The sequence below is a fragment of the Condylostylus longicornis genome, unplaced genomic scaffold (assembly GCF_029603195.1).
Source record: "Condylostylus longicornis isolate FDR11 unplaced genomic scaffold, ASM2960319v2 ptg000048l, whole genome shotgun sequence".
In the NCBI taxonomy this organism is placed as follows: domain Eukaryota; kingdom Metazoa; phylum Arthropoda; class Insecta; order Diptera; family Dolichopodidae; genus Condylostylus; species Condylostylus longicornis.
Window position 1 is genome coordinate 599,578 of NW_026578017.1, and position 20,487 is coordinate 620,064.

General features: G+C 29.0%; 2 protein-coding genes across 3 annotated transcripts in view; one reads left to right on the forward strand and one right to left on the reverse strand.

Annotated features, from left to right (window-relative positions):
* LOC129611172 (chondroitin sulfate N-acetylgalactosaminyltransferase 2) overlaps positions 1 to 4,709 on the forward strand; it is a 111,616-nt gene extending 106,907 nt beyond the window's left edge. For both annotated transcript variants that reach the window (XM_055524156.1, XM_055524154.1), the window contains one exon: positions 3,936 to 4,709. In XM_055524156.1, the coding sequence (XP_055380131.1) occupies positions 3,936 to 4,199 (264 nt within the window). In that variant the 3' untranslated portion in view covers positions 4,200 to 4,709. The remainder of the gene's footprint in view (positions 1 to 3,935) is intronic.
* An 11,407-nt stretch (positions 4,710 to 16,116) lies between these two features.
* LOC129610763 (uncharacterized) lies at positions 16,117 to 16,746 on the reverse strand. The gene is made up of 2 exons (XM_055523465.1): positions 16,431 to 16,746; positions 16,117 to 16,322 (listed from the first exon to the last, which is right to left on the reverse strand). The coding sequence occupies exons 1-2, from the start codon at positions 16,744 to 16,746 to the stop codon at positions 16,117 to 16,119; spliced, it is 522 nt and encodes a 173-aa protein (XP_055379440.1).
* Positions 16,747 to 20,487: the final 3,741 nt, after the last annotated feature.

A 20,487-nucleotide genomic window follows, 5' to 3' on the forward strand; every position in this document is an offset into this window, starting at 1 on the left:
CTGCCGATTTGGAGAATCTTCAGTTTTAAAAAGAAAAACAAGATGTTTGTAGTTTCGATTCAAAACTTTGATTGTTTATTTTAAAAACTTATTCTACTATTTATACTAAATTCTTATTCTAAATTTACTTTAAATTGTTATTGTAATATTTACAATATGTTTCTTAAAATCTAGGTTTCTAGTTAATTATTTCTATTTCCTGGAAAAGAAAGTGCAATTCATATACCTTCATTCACTCATTACTTAAAATTACGTCAAACAATAATAATGACTGAAAATGCATAGGCTTGCATTTTTCATATTAACATTATGCATACCGCTTTATACTCTAATGTATAATATAAACATAAAGGTATGCATTGTTGTTATACACATCATAAAGTGTAAGCGAAACATATGTTCACCATATGATAATATGCCGCTTGTTTGCAAGTAATGAAATTTTAAACCGTTTAGGTAAGCAATGTATGTATGCTATGAATATATTATGGTAATGTACGTATATCGTGAATAGGTAGGTATATAGTAATGTATGTAATTAATGTATGTATATTGTATATGCACTACACAACTGGGGTGAAGATTTCTTACCATGACTTTTATTGGTCTGGCCTGCTTGTTCTCATAGGTATGCCATTCTAGTCCAGATCCATTCATGGCCCTGGTAAGATTCCTGTAGTCCATTTCGGAATTTACAATAAGCTTAAATTGATTGTTGTTCATCATTTTCACCTTATAATTGATGTCCTTATTTTTAATGTTGACTCTATTTTATTGTAGTCAACCACATTACTTATGACTACTGGAAGCGGCCTAGAGTTTTTCGTGACATTGCCTCGACTTTTAGAATCAGGAACATCCGCTTTCTCAGCGTTGGTCGTCACCTGAACTACTTCCGGAGATGATTCCGCTTTTCTTTTTTTACTGGACCTCTTTTGCTTTAGGATCCAATCCGTTTCTCTGGCGAGTTCCTCCTCATCTGTTGAGTAGGCGTCCAAGACTGACCTCACCTGCTTTGCTCGTGGTGCAGCGTCTTTTTCTTTATGGCTGCCCACATTAGACTTATTGTTTGTAATTTGTGTATGCTTCTCTTTCTTTAGCTTCTCATTTTCAGCCCTCAGTTGAAGAACCTCGCTTTTCAAAGCCACACAGAGCTGTTCCAGTTGGCTAATCCTTTTGTGTATGTCAGCATTCTGATCATCACTTTCTTTGTCTTGAGCTTTACTCATGTTTATATCCTTATTGGCCTGTGGAGCTTGAATGTTCGGTAGTCCACCTTCTATATTTCTATTCTTTTCTAAAATCCGCACATCAGATGTAGGTGGTGAACGCCGGGTTTTCGCGTTCCTCCTGAACGGATCAATCAAATGCAATAAATGGCTCTCCCCAGAACCCGTAGAGCCGACCTCCGAAGATGGTGGATTCTCCAACGTAGTTGAATTACCACCTGGGGTACTAAATCCTTTTGTTTTGTCTATTGCACACATGATTAAATTCTGCATTTTATACCTACTGCCAGGATTCAAAAACTGCCGTCCCTCAGGGATCAGACGCAGACCAGGGAGCCGCCTATTCTAGGTCAGACGCTTCTGGATTTACCACCCGCGCGCTTCCTAACCAACGATACCCGGATTAAGCGCCGAGTACTCGCTTTCACCCGCTCTCGTCAGCTTTACTAAGTAAGTTGCCCAGGAGACACCCGGCAGATAACTATGTTACCTACCTTCTAAGAGGTGAGAGTCGGATTTGTTGGCAGAGCTGATGTTTTCAGAGAGCATTTCCTAGCATTTTCAGTTTCACATGTTAGGAAAATGTGAGACTGACTAGGACCCATGCCAACTTTTGTCCCCTAAATTGAAATTAAAATTTTATTTATAAATATAATTTATCTTTTGATTTTAATTTTAATTTCAACAATTTGTATTTGAAATTCCGCAACCTATATACAATTTAAGCAAGAACAAATCATTAAAACAGATATTACATCTGTTACATCAGATTTAATTTAAAAACCATGGATCTAAATCTTACAATACATGGATATATCTGGCAAATAATAGTTTTTGAAGCCAACATAAAATATGTTGTTATAAAATGTTGAAAAATATGTTGTCAAAATTAAAACAAATTATGTTTACTTAATATTTCTATATATTATTGCTTTTGTGTATTATATTAAATTATTGACCGGAAAACAAAGTAGTTTGAAAGAAAGACATATCACGAAACAAAGTCACTGTACATGATGTGCATGTGATATAACTCTCCACAAAAACATTGTAATTTTTATAGACAAGCTAGTATAATAAAGCACACTCAATGAATTTTTAAATTTCATTGATTACAGTTATATCAGGGTACAGTCGTCTTGGGAAACCGAAAATCACCGTAAGTACCGTAAAATACTTAAAGCGTACCTGCTTTAAACGAATTGTTGTTGCAATTATTTAGAACAAAAAAGTAATTACTATTAAGAAATAATTTTTGCGTCTACCTGTATAGTTATAACTAACATCTTTACAGTGCATTATAGCATCTTATAAACTCTTCATTTTTATAAAACTTATAAGAATTCAATCGCTAATTAAGTTTTGTATTCATTTATCGTTGTTGTTAAATAATTTTAAAATATTTGTATATGTAACAGATAAAGTTTTAAAAGGAGAAATTAAATATGTGTACAAAAATAGACAATTTCAAAGATGTTTAAAGCAAAATATTTAAGCAGCAAAAAATGTGAAACAGTGAAACTTGAAACAAAAAATATAGTATGTCTATATGTTTTTTGGAAAGAAAACTAATATTTTTAGAAAATTACTTTACTGGTAAAGCCGACTTCATTATTTTACTACAAAATAACATTGAGTTTTTTCAGAAAATTTTTCTTCGTAATATTCGCAAAAAAAATCTAAATTTATATATTTTTCACTTTTACGAAAAAAAAATTTAAATAATAACTTAAAGTAGTCTACAATTTGGCTGCATTGAAAACAAGACACTACACTACAGCAATGCTAAAATTTGGTAAAAAATAAAATTTGACATTGGCAATTTAACGCGAAGTTACGCTGACAAACTTATATGAGAGTGTAACTTTATGTTGGCTTTATTTCTTTTACTAAGGATTATATGAACGGTGGCTATCAAGTATTAATAGACCCATGTCAATAACTTATGTTTTCTAAATTACAAAAATTACTACAGTCAAAAAATTATTGACGAAAATAGAATCAACTTATATTTTTTTGTCAATCAAAAGTTTGATCAAAATGATTGATTGAAGTTATTTACATGGTCAATCTTCATGAACCTCAATCATGATGGTCAATTGACTTGTAAATGCTGATTTACATTTATAACCAATATACGTAATGTAGTCAATTTATGTATATGCATATACATAATAAATAACAACATACAATTGATTTTTAAGCATTACAAATTTGTAAAAGTAAAACTTTTAGTAATAATTGAAAATCTATAATTATGCGAAAAATATTTTTAATATTTTAGTTGAATAACTTAAAAAGGAGCAATTAAACGCCCTTAATATTATTTCTCTTATAACATACGAAAATAAGAATAGAAAAATAACTACTAAAAAGTAATTCCAATTTTCAATCAGGGTTTTCTACCAAAAGTTTAAACTTTATTTTCATTTTGTAACTTGGTAAGTTCATATTTGTTTTCCTAACTTTTCTGTTAGTTCTAAAATTCTTGTCATGTGCATGACAAGTGTATCATGAAAATTTTTCATACAAGAGCTGAAAAAATGGTACAAAATGATCACCGTAGCAGGACGGTGCAGTTTACGAATTTAAAGAAGTTTTCTGTTTTCCTATTTAAAATTTTTAAAACTGTAACCAATCTGTATAATTTCACTTGCTAAAAACATATAAACTAAGTTATAATAATGATTTTTTTTTTCATCACAGGTTTGCACTGGAATTATAAATGGGCAGCGTTTGACAGCTGATCAATACAGAGCATGCATTCGTTCAAGAGCTTTAAATGAAGCATCACATGCCCAATTGGGATTTCTGGCTTTTCGGGATGATATTGCTGCAGACAGTGGGAAACATATTCCGTTATCAGTAGTTAAAAATTTAAACATAAAAAACTATGCAGTATCAAATTCATCTAAAATTATAGAACCGTTAGAAAACACAACGCAAAAACAAGTGAAGAAAAACACTTGATCGTTTGTTTTGCAACAAGAAAGTTTTTGGAAAGTTGAATTTTGAAAGCCTAAAAATTTCTATTCACACACAAAATGCTTAGATTTAATTGAATATAGGTACATTTTACTAAATTAAAATTATAATATAGGAGAAATTACTATGAGGAATTTAATATATTTAATAAGAAAGTATATACATACATATAAACGTGTTCACATATATGTGCATAAGTATGTGTGTGTAATGTGCATGTGCAAGATCACCTTAATGTTGGCTACATATTTAATACTGTTAATATTTGGTTGAATTCGCATTTGCAGTTTTAACCAAAGTATTTTATTTAATAAGTAATTCTACTCGTTCCAAGCCGTTAGTTTTCGTTTGCTTGCCACCTCCACTATCCTCAAAATATTTCATTTTTATTAAGAAATAGATAGGTAATAAGAGTTGTGTAGCAAAGAAAGAAACAAAATATGGTAAACAAACGAGTTTATCAAAAATAGTCAACTCAAATAAAATTAAATTAAATTAAAAATTTTGTTATTTTTATTTTGCTAAAAACAAAATTTATTTTTCATAATATGTATTTTATTTTTCATTTCATAAAAGTTAGATATTGTTATCTTGTACATATATATATAACGGTAGATACAGGTTATTTTTTTTTTTTTGAAAATTTTTTTTAATAATGTTTTTCACTTATTATTTTCTTAACATTCCTTTTTAATTTTCTTAAAACTTCAATCAACTATTTTAATATTTATACTATACCCCATAGGTTCTCTCGAGTTTTCTAAAAATTATATTCACAAATTCCAAATGTTTTTCCCGTTTACTCCTACTGTTACTACTTATTAATTATTTTATTATTAGTTTTGTTTTTGAATTAGTTTGGAAAATTATTTAGAAAAACCAGATTTTTTTTTATAAAAAAAATTAAATCTTAAAATTAATAAAATTAATAAAACTTAATCTGATTCTAAAAAAGTAAAATAAAAACTTATATTGGAAATAATATTCCTTTCAATTTGGTAATAATCATATCTTGTAATAAAATCATTATTGTTTATTTTATAGTTTTGCGGATATAAATATAGTTTTTTATCAGTTGAATATCTATTTATGCATAAAGAAAATAATTGGCATATTATTTTCATTTTTTAAAATCTTTAACTTATTTCTATCTAAATAAATAAATGCCTGCGATGTTATAAATTATATATTTTTAATAATCATCATCTTCATATACTAAATCTTAGACCAAACCATTTTATATCAGACTCAATTTACTGAAATAACTACATACTATTTTACTTTATAGGATAGATATGTACTTATGTACATATTTTTTTCTCTTTCATAATGAAATGAGTGATAATAATATATTTCATATTTTGTATAATTGTGTGTACATATTAATATTAATATAATTGGACATTTCATATTTAATAACAATGAAATAATTTTATTACACAAACAAACATTAATATTCTCTTATTTTCCCTTTTTGTATGAGTTGGAAATGTATTAATTCATGTAAGGAAGAGGTAAAGAAATTAAAATTGCAAGTATATATGATAAAAATAAACTAATTATTAATATTTATTTAAGAACATCTTTGATTCCAGTTTATCATAATGTTACACTTTTTTTACTTTTTTTTTTAGAGGTAGCAGGTATTTAAAAAAGGTTTCGGAGATAAAATTATGAATAGGTGTTATAATGTGGTGTTCACTCTGGTACGCGTATTTGTTCAAATTATTTTTGATTCTACCATGGTACTCAAAATTTAATGCAAATGTTATTTTGAAGCAGGCATCAACAATAATTATTAATTATTAATTTTCAAAATTAATATTTTTTAACTTGTTTATATCTTTTAGTATTAAATTTTCATCTTGAAATACGAATTTTATTTTTAAAACTTTGATTAATTTCTTTTTTATCGGTTTTATTTTCAAATTTTCAGTTCTTAGAAGCTAAAATGTAGTAAAAACATACAAAAAAATCTGATGTGGTCAGCACATAACCGACCGCATTGTGTGTTGTCTAGTTAAATGAAAGTGTTACAGAATATTATAAAAATGTCTGTTAAATACTTTTTTTCAATTTTTAGGACTTTAGTAAGCTCATAGTTAATATACCTAGAAAAATGTAAATTTGGCTCTTAGTAAAATTTCTCTTTGTGCTACCCGAATTCCCTGAAATGCTCGCCAGTAAGTTTCGGTAACAACCAGAACTCAAATATCAAATTTCAAGAAATTCCATCAATTCGTTCCGTAGATATGGTGAAAAATGTAAAATCGGCCCGCACATCAGTTTGCGAGCCCTGATCTTTCCAAAAAATTTATATGTTCATTGCTTTAGTATGAGGAATTCATATATTAAATTTTAATGAAATCGGTTGATTATTTCTCTTTATATACACAAAAGTGTATGTTTGGCCCGTAGTAAACGTCTAGTTGCCGATGCCTGATCTTTCCAAAAAATTTTCATGTTCATTGTTTTAATATGAGGAATTCAAATATTAAATTTCAATGAAGTTGGTTGATTATTTCTCTTTATATACACAAAAATGTATATTTGGCCCGTAGTAAACGTCCAGTTCCCGATGCCTGATTTGCTCCAAAAGCTAGGAATTTTCACGGACGGTCGAGCAAAGCTCATATATGAAATTTCAAGTAAATCGGTTGAATATTTTCTTCAAAATGGTGAAAAATGTAAAACAGGCCCGGTAAAAAGTGCAGTTCCCGAGGCCTGATATATACCAAAAGTTGATCGATCCGTGCCATGGTAGAAATAAACTTACATATAAAATTTCATCAAAATCGGTTCAGCCGATCTTGAGATACACGCGTGCACACACAGACCGACAGACCGACAGACCGACAGGTTGCTAAAAATAGTCTACTTACACTTCCTCCTTGTAACGGTATACCAGCGGCTACAAAGGTTTTTTTGTTTCAATGATATTCAAGTGCAAAGTCAAAATTTGTTAAAAACTTTTTTTATAAATTTTCTTTTAATCGTCATTTACTCATAATTCCACGTTATCAACCTATCATTTTTTTTACAGGAAGAAGAGCCCTATATTCTGACCTTCATTTTGATATAACATAATGTGGGGAAAATTTTAGATATAACATATCTATCACTATCAGGCGAAAACTCAGGCCAAAACCTTAGAAAATTAACTAAAACAAAGTATTTTTCAAACGAAAACAATTTTTTTTAATCTTTACTACGAAGTATTATGCATTATCAATATTTACTTTTTCTTTTGCCAAAATGAAAGACATTTGCATTACCTTTATTTCTCCATAAAGTATTTTCAAAAGTTTCAGGAATATCGTGTCTACGAGGATCAAACTTATAAAAAAACAAAAAAACGAGATTTTTCTCGACAAATTTGTTATAAGTATTATTCACCCTCTGATCTTCTGTGTATTTTGATATTATTCTAAAAATTCAATTATTGATCTTCAATTATAGTTAATGTGGAAAATTTTGATTTTCATATTTTTTAATTTAAAAATTATTCACACGTCCGCTCGCGCTAAATTCCTAAACAAAACTGTTCTTGTTAGCTCTAAATCGTCAAACTTTGTAAAAAAATGTATAAGCTAACTTATTTCACATAAGTACATAAGTGCGCTATACAAAATCACCAAAATTCTATCATGGATTTACAAAATGATGTACATACATACAAAATTTTGCTACAAAACAAAGCTAAAACTGACATTTTTGTTCGACAGGATTTGCTAGTTATGTTAAATTTATGCAACTAAAATTATAATTTGAAATATAAGTACTACTATAATCTAAATCTGAAATGATCTTCTGTAATGAAGTTTTTTTTAAATAATGGTCAAGAAATTTACTAGTAATGCATCACGTATTTTTTAGTCGTAGAATTTATTAAAGATTTAAAGTCGCTTTGCAATATTTAGCTTTCGAGTGAGTTTAAAAGGTACCTATTTATACAATACTCCTTGCTATAGGTAAACCTATACATAATATATTTGAGAGAAGCAGTTTCGCATACTGCTGCTAGATTAATATTTTTATGTTAAAAATGAATGTGTAATCCTCAAAATTTGAGTCTATAGAGCTTCTTTTTACTGCTAACAAAATATCTATATTTCCTACAACAACTTTCTTATTATGCATTTCAGTTAATATTTTCTCTTTTACTTCCAAACGCTTACAATATAACGGTTTACACTATGTTTACATACATATATTTACTTAGTCTTGTATAATTACACGACTAAGATAATATTATTTGTAAGTTCAACACCACTTTAATATTATTTTAGAAATACTCGAAAACTAAAATATAGCGTGAGCTATTTTAATAATAAGGTCAATATTAATAAAAAATTGGTGTCATGAATTCGAATGGTAGTGCCATTCAACTGCTACAATGAGAAATTGGTACACATTTATATATTTACGTTAATTTTCGATTTGTTAACCCGTTTTTGCTCAAGAAAAAAAGAATATTTTGCTACAAAACATAGCTAAAATTGTCATTTTTTGTAGACCAAATGTTAGAGAGTTTAATTGAAAAAACTTCTTGTTGCTTAGATTGAAGTTAATTAATTTATTTATTAAAAATCTGATCTATTTATACAAAAATAATACTACTTAAAATTAATTATTTCCCACAGAAATAGACTAGTAAGCAATTTTATGCATTTATAAAATTCATAATTTTCCCATGTTAACTTAACGCATTTATCATATAGGTTTCAAATATACTTAAAGTAAAATTAACAAACAAAATATACATATGTAATTTGACTCCTACTAAAATATTGTGAAAAAGTTATGTTTGGGAAAATATTTACATTAACAAAAAAAATGTTTGCACATACATGTAATAATCAGTTTGACAAATTAGCAATTTTAGCAATTTTGGTAATTTAAATAAATTGAAAAATAATAATAAGAAATTTAGAATTCAAAATAATTGTTGTTACGCAACATTCTCCCTTTCAAGGGCAAGCGAGAAGTCTTGAGCCTTCTTCTGTCTGTAGATTTTTTGACGTTCAATTAGTTCTTCTATTACTGGCCTTATAGGAATCGAAGTTGGGTTAATAGTAAACTTGCTTTGTTTGCTTACTTTTGATAATTTATGCAAGGCCGCGCATTTTCTAGATGTTTTGTTCTAGTCGCGGTATTGAAAGTTTTTGCGAAAACGACGCCAACTTTGTTTTGGGGGTGATTAATGTTGATTTATAAATTTATAACCGTTTTATATACTACTCCGGCATATGCTCTACCAGAAGCGTCACAGAACCCATGAAGTTCAAGTGGTTTGGTTGAAGTGTAGAAAAGCCACCTTTGAACTTTTACATAATCTATAAATTGCAATTGGTTGCGAAAATTGATGTATTTATCATGTAGACGTGACGGTAATAGCTCATCCCAATCAATATTTTTGTTTCATATGTCTTGTAGAATCATTTTTGCGGCTAATACAACTGGTGCTAGCCACCCAAGTGGGTCGAAAATTCTGAAAATTTCGGAGATTACAATAATTTTTGTGATATATTTCGGTTTATTCGGCAGGTCGATTATTATTCTAAATTCGTCTTCTTTTGGGTATCATCATATTCCTAATATTTTACGTGACTCAGTTTGTATATTTCCCATTTCAACGCATTTTTTCGACACTGTATTGCTTACAAGTTGTGAGTTGTTACCTGCCCATTTGTCAAGTCTAAAGCCAGCTTGAGATCTAAAGATTTTTGCTCCCACTGGAAACGTATTTTGTTCATCTGTGCTCAGTTTAACAGAGTTTTCATTGCTAAATATAGAGCTGCAGCTGTTCCGTAGGTAACTGTGTTTAACGTATACCCTTGAATCGGATCATTTGGTGAATATCTCCAGACAATGTTTTGCATATTCCTGTCTTCGTCATTGATTAAAAACTGGTGATACATTTTTTCAATGTCTACCCTATAAACATATTTGTGTTTTCTTCATCGGTTTGTAACAGAAGTTAAATCTTGTTGAAGTTTAGGGTTTGTCCTCATGAAATCATTGATACTTATATTGTTTTGCGACTTACTGGATCCATCAAATACAACACGAAGTTTCGTGGATCAAGATCACCTTAATGTTGGCTACATATTTAATACTGTTAATATTTGGTTGAATTCGCATTTGCAGTTTTAACCAAAGTATTTTATTTAATAAGTAATTCTACTCGTTCCAAGCCGTTAGTTTTCGTTTGCTTGCCACCTCCACTATCCTCAAAATATTTCATTTTTATTAAGAAATAGATAGGTAATAAGAGTTGTGTAGCAAAGAAAGAAACAAAATATGGTAAACAAACGAGTTTATCAAAAATAGTCAACTCAAATAAAATTAAATTAAATTAAAAATTTTGTTATTTTTATTTTGCTAAAAACAAAATTTATTTTTCATAATATGTATTTTATTTTTCATTTCATAAAAGTTAGATATTGTTATCTTGTACATATATATATAACGGTAGATACAGGTTATTTTTTTTTTTTTGAAAATTTTTTTTAATAATGTTTTTCACTTATTATTTTCTTAACATTCCTTTTTAATTTTCTTAAAACTTCAATCAACTATTTTAATATTTATACTATACCCCATAGGTTCTCTCGAGTTTTCTAAAAATTATATTCACAAATTCCAAATGTTTTTCCCGTTTACTCCTACTGTTACTACTTATTAATTATTTTATTATTAGTTTTGTTTTTGAATTAGTTTGGAAAATTATTTAGAAAAACCAGATTTTTTTTTATAAAAAAAATTAAATCTTAAAATTAATAAAATTAATAAAACTTAATCTGATTCTAAAAAAGTAAAATAAAAACTTATATTGGAAATAATATTCCTTTCAATTTGGTAATAATCATATCTTGTAATAAAATCATTATTGTTTATTTTATAGTTTTGCGGATATAAATATAGTTTTTTATCAGTTGAATATCTATTTATGCATAAAGAAAATAATTGGCATATTATTTTCATTTTTTAAAATCTTTAACTTATTTCTATCTAAATAAATAAATGCCTGCGATGTTATAAATTATATATTTTTAATAATCATCATCTTCATATACTAAATCTTAGACCAAACCATTTTATATCAGACTCAATTTACTGAAATAACTACATACTATTTTACTTTATAGGATAGATATGTACTTATGTACATATTTTTTTCTCTTTCATAATGAAATGAGTGATAATAATATATTTCATATTTTGTATAATTGTGTGTACATATTAATATTAATATAATTGGACATTTCATATTTAATAACAATGAAATAATTTTATTACACAAACAAACATTAATATTCTCTTATTTTCCCTTTTTGTATGAGTTGGAAATGTATTAATTCATGTAAGGAAGAGGTAAAGAAATTAAAATTGCAAGTATATATGATAAAAATAAACTAATTATTAATATTTATTTAAGAACATCTTTGATTCCAGTTTATCATAATGTTACACTTTTTTTACTTTTTTTTTTAGAGGTAGCAGGTATTTAAAAAAGGTTTCGGAGATAAAATTATGAATAGGTGTTATAATGTGGTGTTCACTCTGGTACGCGTATTTGTTCAAATTATTTTTGATTCTACCATGGTACTCAAAATTTAATGCAAATGTTATTTTGAAGCAGGCATCAACAATAATTATTAATTATTAATTTTCAAAATTAATATTTTTTAACTTGTTTATATCTTTTAGTATTAAATTTTCATCTTGAAATACGAATTTTATTTTTAAAACTTTGATTAATTTCTTTTTTATCGGTTTTATTTTCAAATTTTCAGTTCTTAGAAGCTAAAATGTAGTAAAAACATACAAAAAAATCTGATGTGGTCAGCACATAACCGACCGCATTGTGTGTTGTCTAGTTAAATGAAAGTGTTACAGAATATTATAAAAATGTCTGTTAAATACTTTTTTTCAATTTTTAGGACTTTAGTAAGCTCATAGTTAATATACCTAGAAAAATGTAAATTTGGCTCTTAGTAAAATTTCGCTTTGTGCTACCCGAATTCCCTGAAATGCTCGCCAGTAAGTTTCGGTAACAACCAGAACTCAAATATCAAATTTCAAGAAATTCCATCAATTCGTTCCGTAGATATGGTGAAAAATGTAAAATCGGCCCGCACATCAGTTTGCGAGCCCTGATCTTTCCAAAAAATTTATATATTCATTGCTTTAGTATGAGGAATTCATATATTAAATTTTAATGAAATCGGTTGATTATTTCTCTTTATATACACAAAAGTGTATGTTTGGCCCGTAGTAAACGTCTAGTTGCCGATGCCTGATCTTTCCAAAAAATTTTCATGTTCATTGTTTTAATATGAGGAATTCAAATATTAAATTTCAATGAAGTTGGTTGATTATTTCTCTTTATATACACAAAAATGTATATTTGGCCCGTAGTAAACGTCCAGTTCCCGATGCCTGATTTGCTCCAAAAGCTAGGAATTTTCACGGACGGTCGAGCAAAGCTCATATATGAAATTTCAAGTAAATCGGTTGAATATTTTCTTCAAAATGGTGAAAAATGTAAAACAGGCCCGGTAAAAAGTGCAGTTCCCGAGGCCTGATATATACCAAAAGTTGATCGATCCGTGCCATGGTAGAAATAAACTTACATATAAAATTTCATCAAAATCGGTTCAGCCGATCTTGAGATACACGCGTGCACACACAGACCGACAGACCGACAGGTTGCTAAAAATAGTCTACTTACACTTCCTCCTTGTAACGGTATACCAGCGGCTACAAAGGTTTTTTTGTTTCAATGATATTCAAGTGCAAAGTCAAAATTTGTTAAAAACTTTTTTTATAAATTTTCTTTTAATCGTCATTTACTCATAATTCCACGTTATCAACCTATCATTTTTTTTACAGGAAGAAGAGCCCTATATTCTGACCTTCATTTTGATATAACATAATGTGGGGAAAATTTTAGATATAACATATCTATCACTATCAGGCGAAAACTCAGGCCAAAACCTTAGAAAATTAACTAAAACAAAGTATTTTTCAAACGAAAACAATTTTTTTTAATCTTTACTACGAAGTATTATGCATTATCAATATTTACTTTTTCTTTTGCCAAAATGAAAGACATTTGCATTACCTTTATTTCTCCATAAAGTATTTTCAAAAGTTTCAGGAATATCGTGTCTACGAGGATCAAACTTATAAAAAAACAAAAAAACGAGATTTTTCTCGACAAATTTGTTATAAGTATTATTCACCCTCTGATCTTCTGTGTATTTTGATATTATTCTAAAAATTCAATTATTGATCTTCAATTATAGTTAATGTGGAAAATTTTGATTTTCATATTTTTTAATTTAAAAATTATTCACACGTCCGCTCGCGCTAAATTCCTAAACAAAACTGTTCTTGTTAGCTCTAAATCGTCAAACTTTGTAAAAAAATGTATAAGCTAACTTATTTCACATAAGTACATAAGTGCGCTATACAAAATCACCAAAATTCTATCATGGATTTACAAAATGATGTACATACATACAAAATTTTGCTACAAAACAAAGCTAAAACTGACATTTTTGTTCGACAGGATTTGCTAGTTATGTTAAATTTATGCAACTAAAATTATAATTTGAAATATAAGTACTACTATAATCTAAATCTGAAATGATCTTCTGTAATGAAGTTTTTTTTAAATAATGGTCAAGAAATTTACTAGTAATGCATCACGTATTTTTTAGTCGTAGAATTTATTAAAGATTTAAAGTCGCTTTGCAATATTTAGCTTTCGAGTGAGTTTAAAAGGTACCTATTTATACAATACTCCTTGCTATAGGTAAACCTATACATAATATATTTGAGAGAAGCAGTTTCGCATACTGCTGCTAGATTAATATTTTTATGTTAAAAATGAATGTGTAATCCTCAAAATTTGAGTCTATAGAGCTTCTTTTTACTGCTAACAAAATATCTATATTTCCTACAACAACTTTCTTATTATGCATTTCAGTTAAAATTTTCTCTTTTACTTCCAAACGCTTACAATATAACGGTTTACACTATGTTTACATACATATATTTACTTAGTCTTGTATAATTACACGACTAAGATAATATTATTTGTAAGTTCAACACCACTTTAATATTATTTTAGAAATACTCGAAAACTAAAATATAGCGTGAGCTATTTTAATAATAAGGTCAATATTAATAAAAAATTGGTGTCATGAATTCGAATGGTAGTGCCATTCAACTGCTACAATGAGAAATTGGTACACATTTATATATTTACGTTAATTTTCGATTTGTTAACCCGTTTTTGCTCAAGAAAAAAAGAATATTTTGCTACAAAACATAGCTAAAATTGTCATTTTTTGTAGACCAAATGTTAGAGAGTTTAATTGAAAAAACTTCTTGTTGCTTAGATTGAAGTTAATTAATTTATTTATTAAAAATCTGATCTATTTATACAAAAATAATACTACTTAAAATTAATTATTTCCCACAGAAATAGACTAGTAAGCAATTTTATGCATTTATAAAATTCATAATTTTCCCATGTTAACTTAACGCATTTATCATATAGGTTTCAAATATACTTAAAGTAAAATTAACAAACAAAATATACATATGTAATTTGACTCCTACTAAAATATTGTGAAAAAGTTATGTTTGGGAAAATATTTACATTAACAAAAAAAATGTTTGCACATACATGTAATAATCAGTTTGACAAATTAGCAATTTTAGCAATTTTGGTAATTTAAATAAATTGAAAAATAATAATAAGAAATTTAGAATTCAAAATAATTGTTGTTACGCAACATTCTCCCTTTCAAGGGCAAGCGAGAAGTCTTGAGCCTTCTTCTGTCTGTAGATTTTTTGACGTTCAATTAGTTCTTCTATTACTGGCCTTATAGGAATCGAAGTTGGGTTAATAGTAAACTTGCTTTGTTTGCTTACTTTTGATAATTTATGCAAGGCCGCGCATTTTCTAGATGTTTTGTTCTAGTCGCGGTATTGAAAGTTTTTGCGAAAACGACGCCAACTTTGTTTTGGGGGTGATTAATGTTGATTTATAAATTTATAACCGTTTTATATACTACTCCGGCATATGCTCTACCAGAAGCGTCACAGAACCCATGAAGTTCAAGTGGTTTGGTTGAAGTGTAGAAAAGCCACCTTTGAACTTTTACATAATCTATAAATTGCAATTGGTTGCGAAAATTGATGTATTTATCATGTAGACGTGACGGTAATAGCTCATCCCAATCAATATTTTTGTTTCATATGTCTTGTAGAATCATTTTTGCGGCTAATACAACTGGTGCTAGCCACCCAAGTGGGTCGAAAATTCTGAAAATTTCGGAGATTACAATAATTTTTGTGATATATTTCGGTTTATTCGGCAGGTCGATTATTATTCTAAATTCGTCTTCTTTTGGGTATCATCATATTCCTAATATTTTACGTGACTCAGTTTGTATATTTCCCATTTCAACGCATTTTTTCGACACTGTATTGCTTACAAGTTGTGAGTTGTTACCTGCCCATTTGTCAAGTTTAAAGCCAGCGCTTTTTAGAATGTTTACAAGTTGTAGTTTGCCTTGTACGGTTTGTTTAACTGTATTGCTACTTGACATTACATCATCTACATACATATCGGTTCGTAAGATTTTTGCTCCCACTGGAAACGTATTTTGTTCATCTGTGCTCAGTTTAACAGAGTTTTCATTGCTAAATATAGAGCTGCAGCTGTTCCGTAGGTAACTGTGTTTAACGTATACCCTTGAATCGGATCATTTGGTGAATATCTCCAGACAATGTTTTGCATATTCCTGTCTTCGTCATTGATTAAAAACTGGTGATACATTTTTTCAATGTCTACCCTATAAACATATTTGTGTTTTCTTCATCGGTTTGTAACAGAAGTTAAATCTTGTTGAAGTTTAGGGTTTGTCCTCATGAAATCATTGATACTTATATTGTTTTGCGACTTACTGGATCCATCAAATACAACACGAAGTTTCGTGGTTGCGCTTTCTTCTTTTATAACTGCATGATGTGGTAAAAGGTATGATTCATCTTGGTTGCCTATATCACATCTTTTCATATGGTCTAAGTTTTTATATTCTCACATAAATGCTTTGTAACTTTGGGCAAGTTTTTGGTTTCATGCGAACGGTTTTTCCACATTAATTAGGCGTGCGATTGCTCTTTTTTTACTATCGTTATTAATCAATGCTGCTTTATAGTCTTCTATGAAGGCAATATATCTCCCTTCGTTATTACGTTGAGTCGTTGCTTCACAAAATGCTTCACATTCTTCATCTTCTTTCACCATTTCATTCTTCGGAATTTCTTCGGCAGCCCAGAATTGTTTGACCTGTGGATCAATGTCATCCAGTGTAGATATCAAGCTGTTTTTAAGGGTTTTCATTGCCCCAGGACCCGTTACAATCCATCCAAAGACTGTTTGCTGAGCTACTGGATGGTATGATTGTTCTTTTATTATTCCACTAAGATATTTCACCAATGACATCTGACCCTAATATAAGATAAATTTTTGCGGGTTTTTCAAATTCAGGGTCGACTAACTCTATATTCTTAAGGTGCTCCCATTTGTCTTTATGTACTTGTTCTTGTGGCAGGGTTTTTGTCAGGTTTTCCAGAAAGTAAGCCGTGATGGTAACCGAAAATCCATTACATTGCTTTGATGTAATTGTTATGCTTACACTATTTTATACAGAGCTTATTTCTTTTGCACCGATTCCAGTTATTATGGCATCAATTTTTGCTCTGTTTAGTTGTAATTGATTTGCAACTTCCTTTGTTATAAACGACTTCTGCGACCCTTGGTCTATTAGGGCTCGCAATGGTGTATTTTTAAAGTATACATTTGCTGTAGGTAATAAAACTGCCGCATTCTTCGGTATGACGCAGTTGTATGATTGCCCACCTGAATTACTAGGTGTATTATGTGTTTTTACTCTGCTTTCATCATGTAACAGGCTGTGATAGTTTTTGCTGTATTTCATGCAAATGCTCTTTGAAATGCACTTGTTTCTCACATAATTGCTGCTGAGACAATTTGAGCATAATTGCCTTTTTACAGCTGCCCATTTTTGACATGAGTAAATTTTATGTTGCTCTTTACAAATTGGACATTCTTTTACCTTCATCAAGCTGTGATACATTTGGTGGCTTCGCTTTTCATGTTTTGGTATTGTTGCCAGGCCTACCAAGGTTTCTACGCCTGAAACCTTGTTTCCAGGAACTGTAATATAGCTGTCAATTCTGGGTTTTTTGGGGTTTGCCTGTTGTTCGTAGAGCCTTGAAGTTTCCTATTTTTCGTAAGATTAGAAAACTAATCATAGGGATTCAGGAATCTGTTTCAATGCCAAGGTTTTTTATAGCACAAAGGCATTCTTTTGTAGTGTCCAACATGTTTTTTAATCCAGCCATTTGTCTCATCATTTAAATGAGGTAGAGATAGCAGCTTATTCATATATGTTGAGAACAGTATTCTTGTGTTGTTGTACCTGGCTGTTATTAATTCCCATGCAGTAACGTAATTTTCCCTAGTTACTAGGAGATGTTTTATTAAGTTCATTGGGTATTTGAATGTATAAGCGAATTGAATAGGTTAAAAAAGCTGGTCCATGAGTCATACTGGCCGTTGAACGTTGGTATGTTAATTTCCTATTCTCTTGCAGACTCAACCGGATTGTATTTGCTTCTGCGTAAGCTCTCTTATTCTTGTAACGATTTCCTGATGTTTCTCTTCAACTTTTTCGAAATTCTCATCTTTTAGGTATTCTGATTCTTGTTTATTTGGGGCATGGGAAATGATCTTCTAATGATATCTTTCCAATATGTGGTCAATGTTTCAAGATATTGCACACACGCTGTGACAGAGTTCTTTTGTTGCATGCATTCGTCTACCTTATTGACAACTCGATAAAACATTTTTATTTTATTGTGCTGCTTTTTGTAACGCTGCTGTTACTCTATGTCCATTAAATTATTAGAGCTTACCTAAGCTTCGTCATTATTGTTCTTTTGTAAATCGCCCTCCGTTTCATTGTCTGCGTCAGCTTGCTTTTCAGCTTTGGAGACTTTGGGTTGGGTTGCGCTTTGAGCTGGTACCGTACTTGTGAGTCGGTCTTGTAGGTTCTCCTTGAGTTGCTTCACCTTGTTGTAGTATTCAGTTTTGAAATATGCGTGATCAGTGTTCGCACTCCAAAACTCTTTTATTATCGAGTCGTCGATATCAAATTGTTTCCATAGTTTGTTGATTTTATCTATATTCTGCCGTCTTTCTTGAAGCTGGATCTTTCTTAAAGTTAATCAGTAACTTCTCTGCGTCTTCTCCTAACTTCTTTTGTTTGGCAGCAGTTTCATCCAGATTCAGATTTTGTAATAATTTTTTGTATTTTTTGGTTGAGCCCCCAAAATGTTAGAAAGTTTAATTGAAAAAACTTCTTATTGCCTGGCTTGAAGTCAATTTATTTATTAAAAATCTGATCTATTTATACAAAAATAATACTATATAAAATTAATTATTTCCCACAGAAATAGACTAGTAAGCAATTTTATGCATTTATAAAATTCATAATTTTCCCATGTTAACTTAACATACTTATCAAAGGTTTCAAATATACTTAAAGTAAAATTAACGAATAAAATATATGTAATTTGACTCCTACTAAAATATTGTGAGAAAGTTATGTATGGGAAAATATTTACATTAACTAAATAATAATGTTTGCAAATACATGTGCGTTAATATTAAGTTTGACAAATTAGCAATTTTAGCAATTTCGCTAATTTAAATATATGGGAAAATAATAATAAGAAATTTAGAATTCAAAATAATTGTTGTTACACAACACCAAGTGTGCTATTTTCTATTTGTAAAGATAACGATATAATTAACTGGGGTTCTACTACAAAATCACAACAACGCCTAATATTTTACTATGGCAAAATTTGCAATTTTATAAGGGACATTTTGCTATCAAAACTTTCATGTAACATTTCAAGTATAACTAACATAAGTTTCGACATAAAATTGCTATTTTACTCGTAGCTATAACTTCAGTGAAAATATATTTTATTTGATTTCTGAAAGATTGATTATTGATTTCAAATTTTCTTTTAGAAATATTACAAATTTATGTTTTTTCTCGGAAAAAATTTAATTTTTTTGTTATTCAGTAGCCATTACTGTTTTGTAATACATTATATTACAAGCTAATAAAATATAAAACTTTTTACGTTAATATTCTTGCAATTTTAGTTTTAAAAATAATGATCGAATGTTATAAACGTATTTAAATGTTTTATTGCAAATTCTGCAATGATTTTTTTTCATACTATACTTTTATTTTGCTCTTTAAAACCCGGTTTTTCTAGATCGAAATTTCCATTTTTTTTATTTTTAATGTGGTTAGTATTATTACCTTCTATTGACTGACTATTATTACGGTTATAACTATTTTTGCTACTTATAGAGTTACCACTTTCTTTCACTTTCTTTATTTAATAAAGCTAACATCAAAGTCTTTTTCTTTTCTTCTTGTTGTTTTTTATAATATCAATTATTATTAAATACATATTTTAATATTTGATCACTAATTTTAACGACCAGTCTTTATGAATGCTTAATTGACACTCATAGATACACAGTATGATGTAGTAATACCCCGCTTATATGACTGCTGCAAGCGTACATACTTGAAGGTTGCAGTTTATATGTCTATATAAACGTTATTTGAAATAAAGCAGCATCACTCAAGTCAACAAATATTTTTTCTTACTTGATTTAAAATGTTAACCTTTTGAGTGCACACATATTCCACTTTTGTCAAGCGATATTTTAAAAATGAGATCGTTTGTAAATTATCTAATTAGTTTACTTTCAACTTTCAAGAGCGAATGCACTCCAAAGGATAATAGTTAATTAAAATTCAATAGCTAAACGTCATTCTTGGCACTTCAAGCTGACATAGTAAAAACGTAGCTTAAGTTGCGAGCTGATTTCAAGTCATGTGCTCAAGCTCTAATATAAACGAAATATTGAAATAAAGCAAAAAGAAAAATGAAAGGTTTACATATGTGTACTGATTCATACTTTATGAAATATATTAGCAATTATATATTATGAAATATACCTGTGTATATATGTACAAAATGTAAAGAAAGTCTTTTCAAAATGAAAAATTTTTAAAAAATTTACTTTCAGTCTTTAATAAGTTGCATGGCAAGCATTGATTTTGAT

What these genes read in the sequence shown, in the direction of transcription:
- LOC129610763 (XM_055523465.1), bottom strand. Translation starts at nt 16,746, where the DNA reads ATGTCATTGGTGAAATATCTTAGTGGAATAATAAAAGAACAATCATAC. An exon ending in AGCATTGATTAATAACGATA is followed by an intron (nt 16,323 to 16,430) that starts GTAAAAAAAGAG and finishes ATAAAAACTTAG; the next exon opens with ACCATATGAAAAGATGTGAT.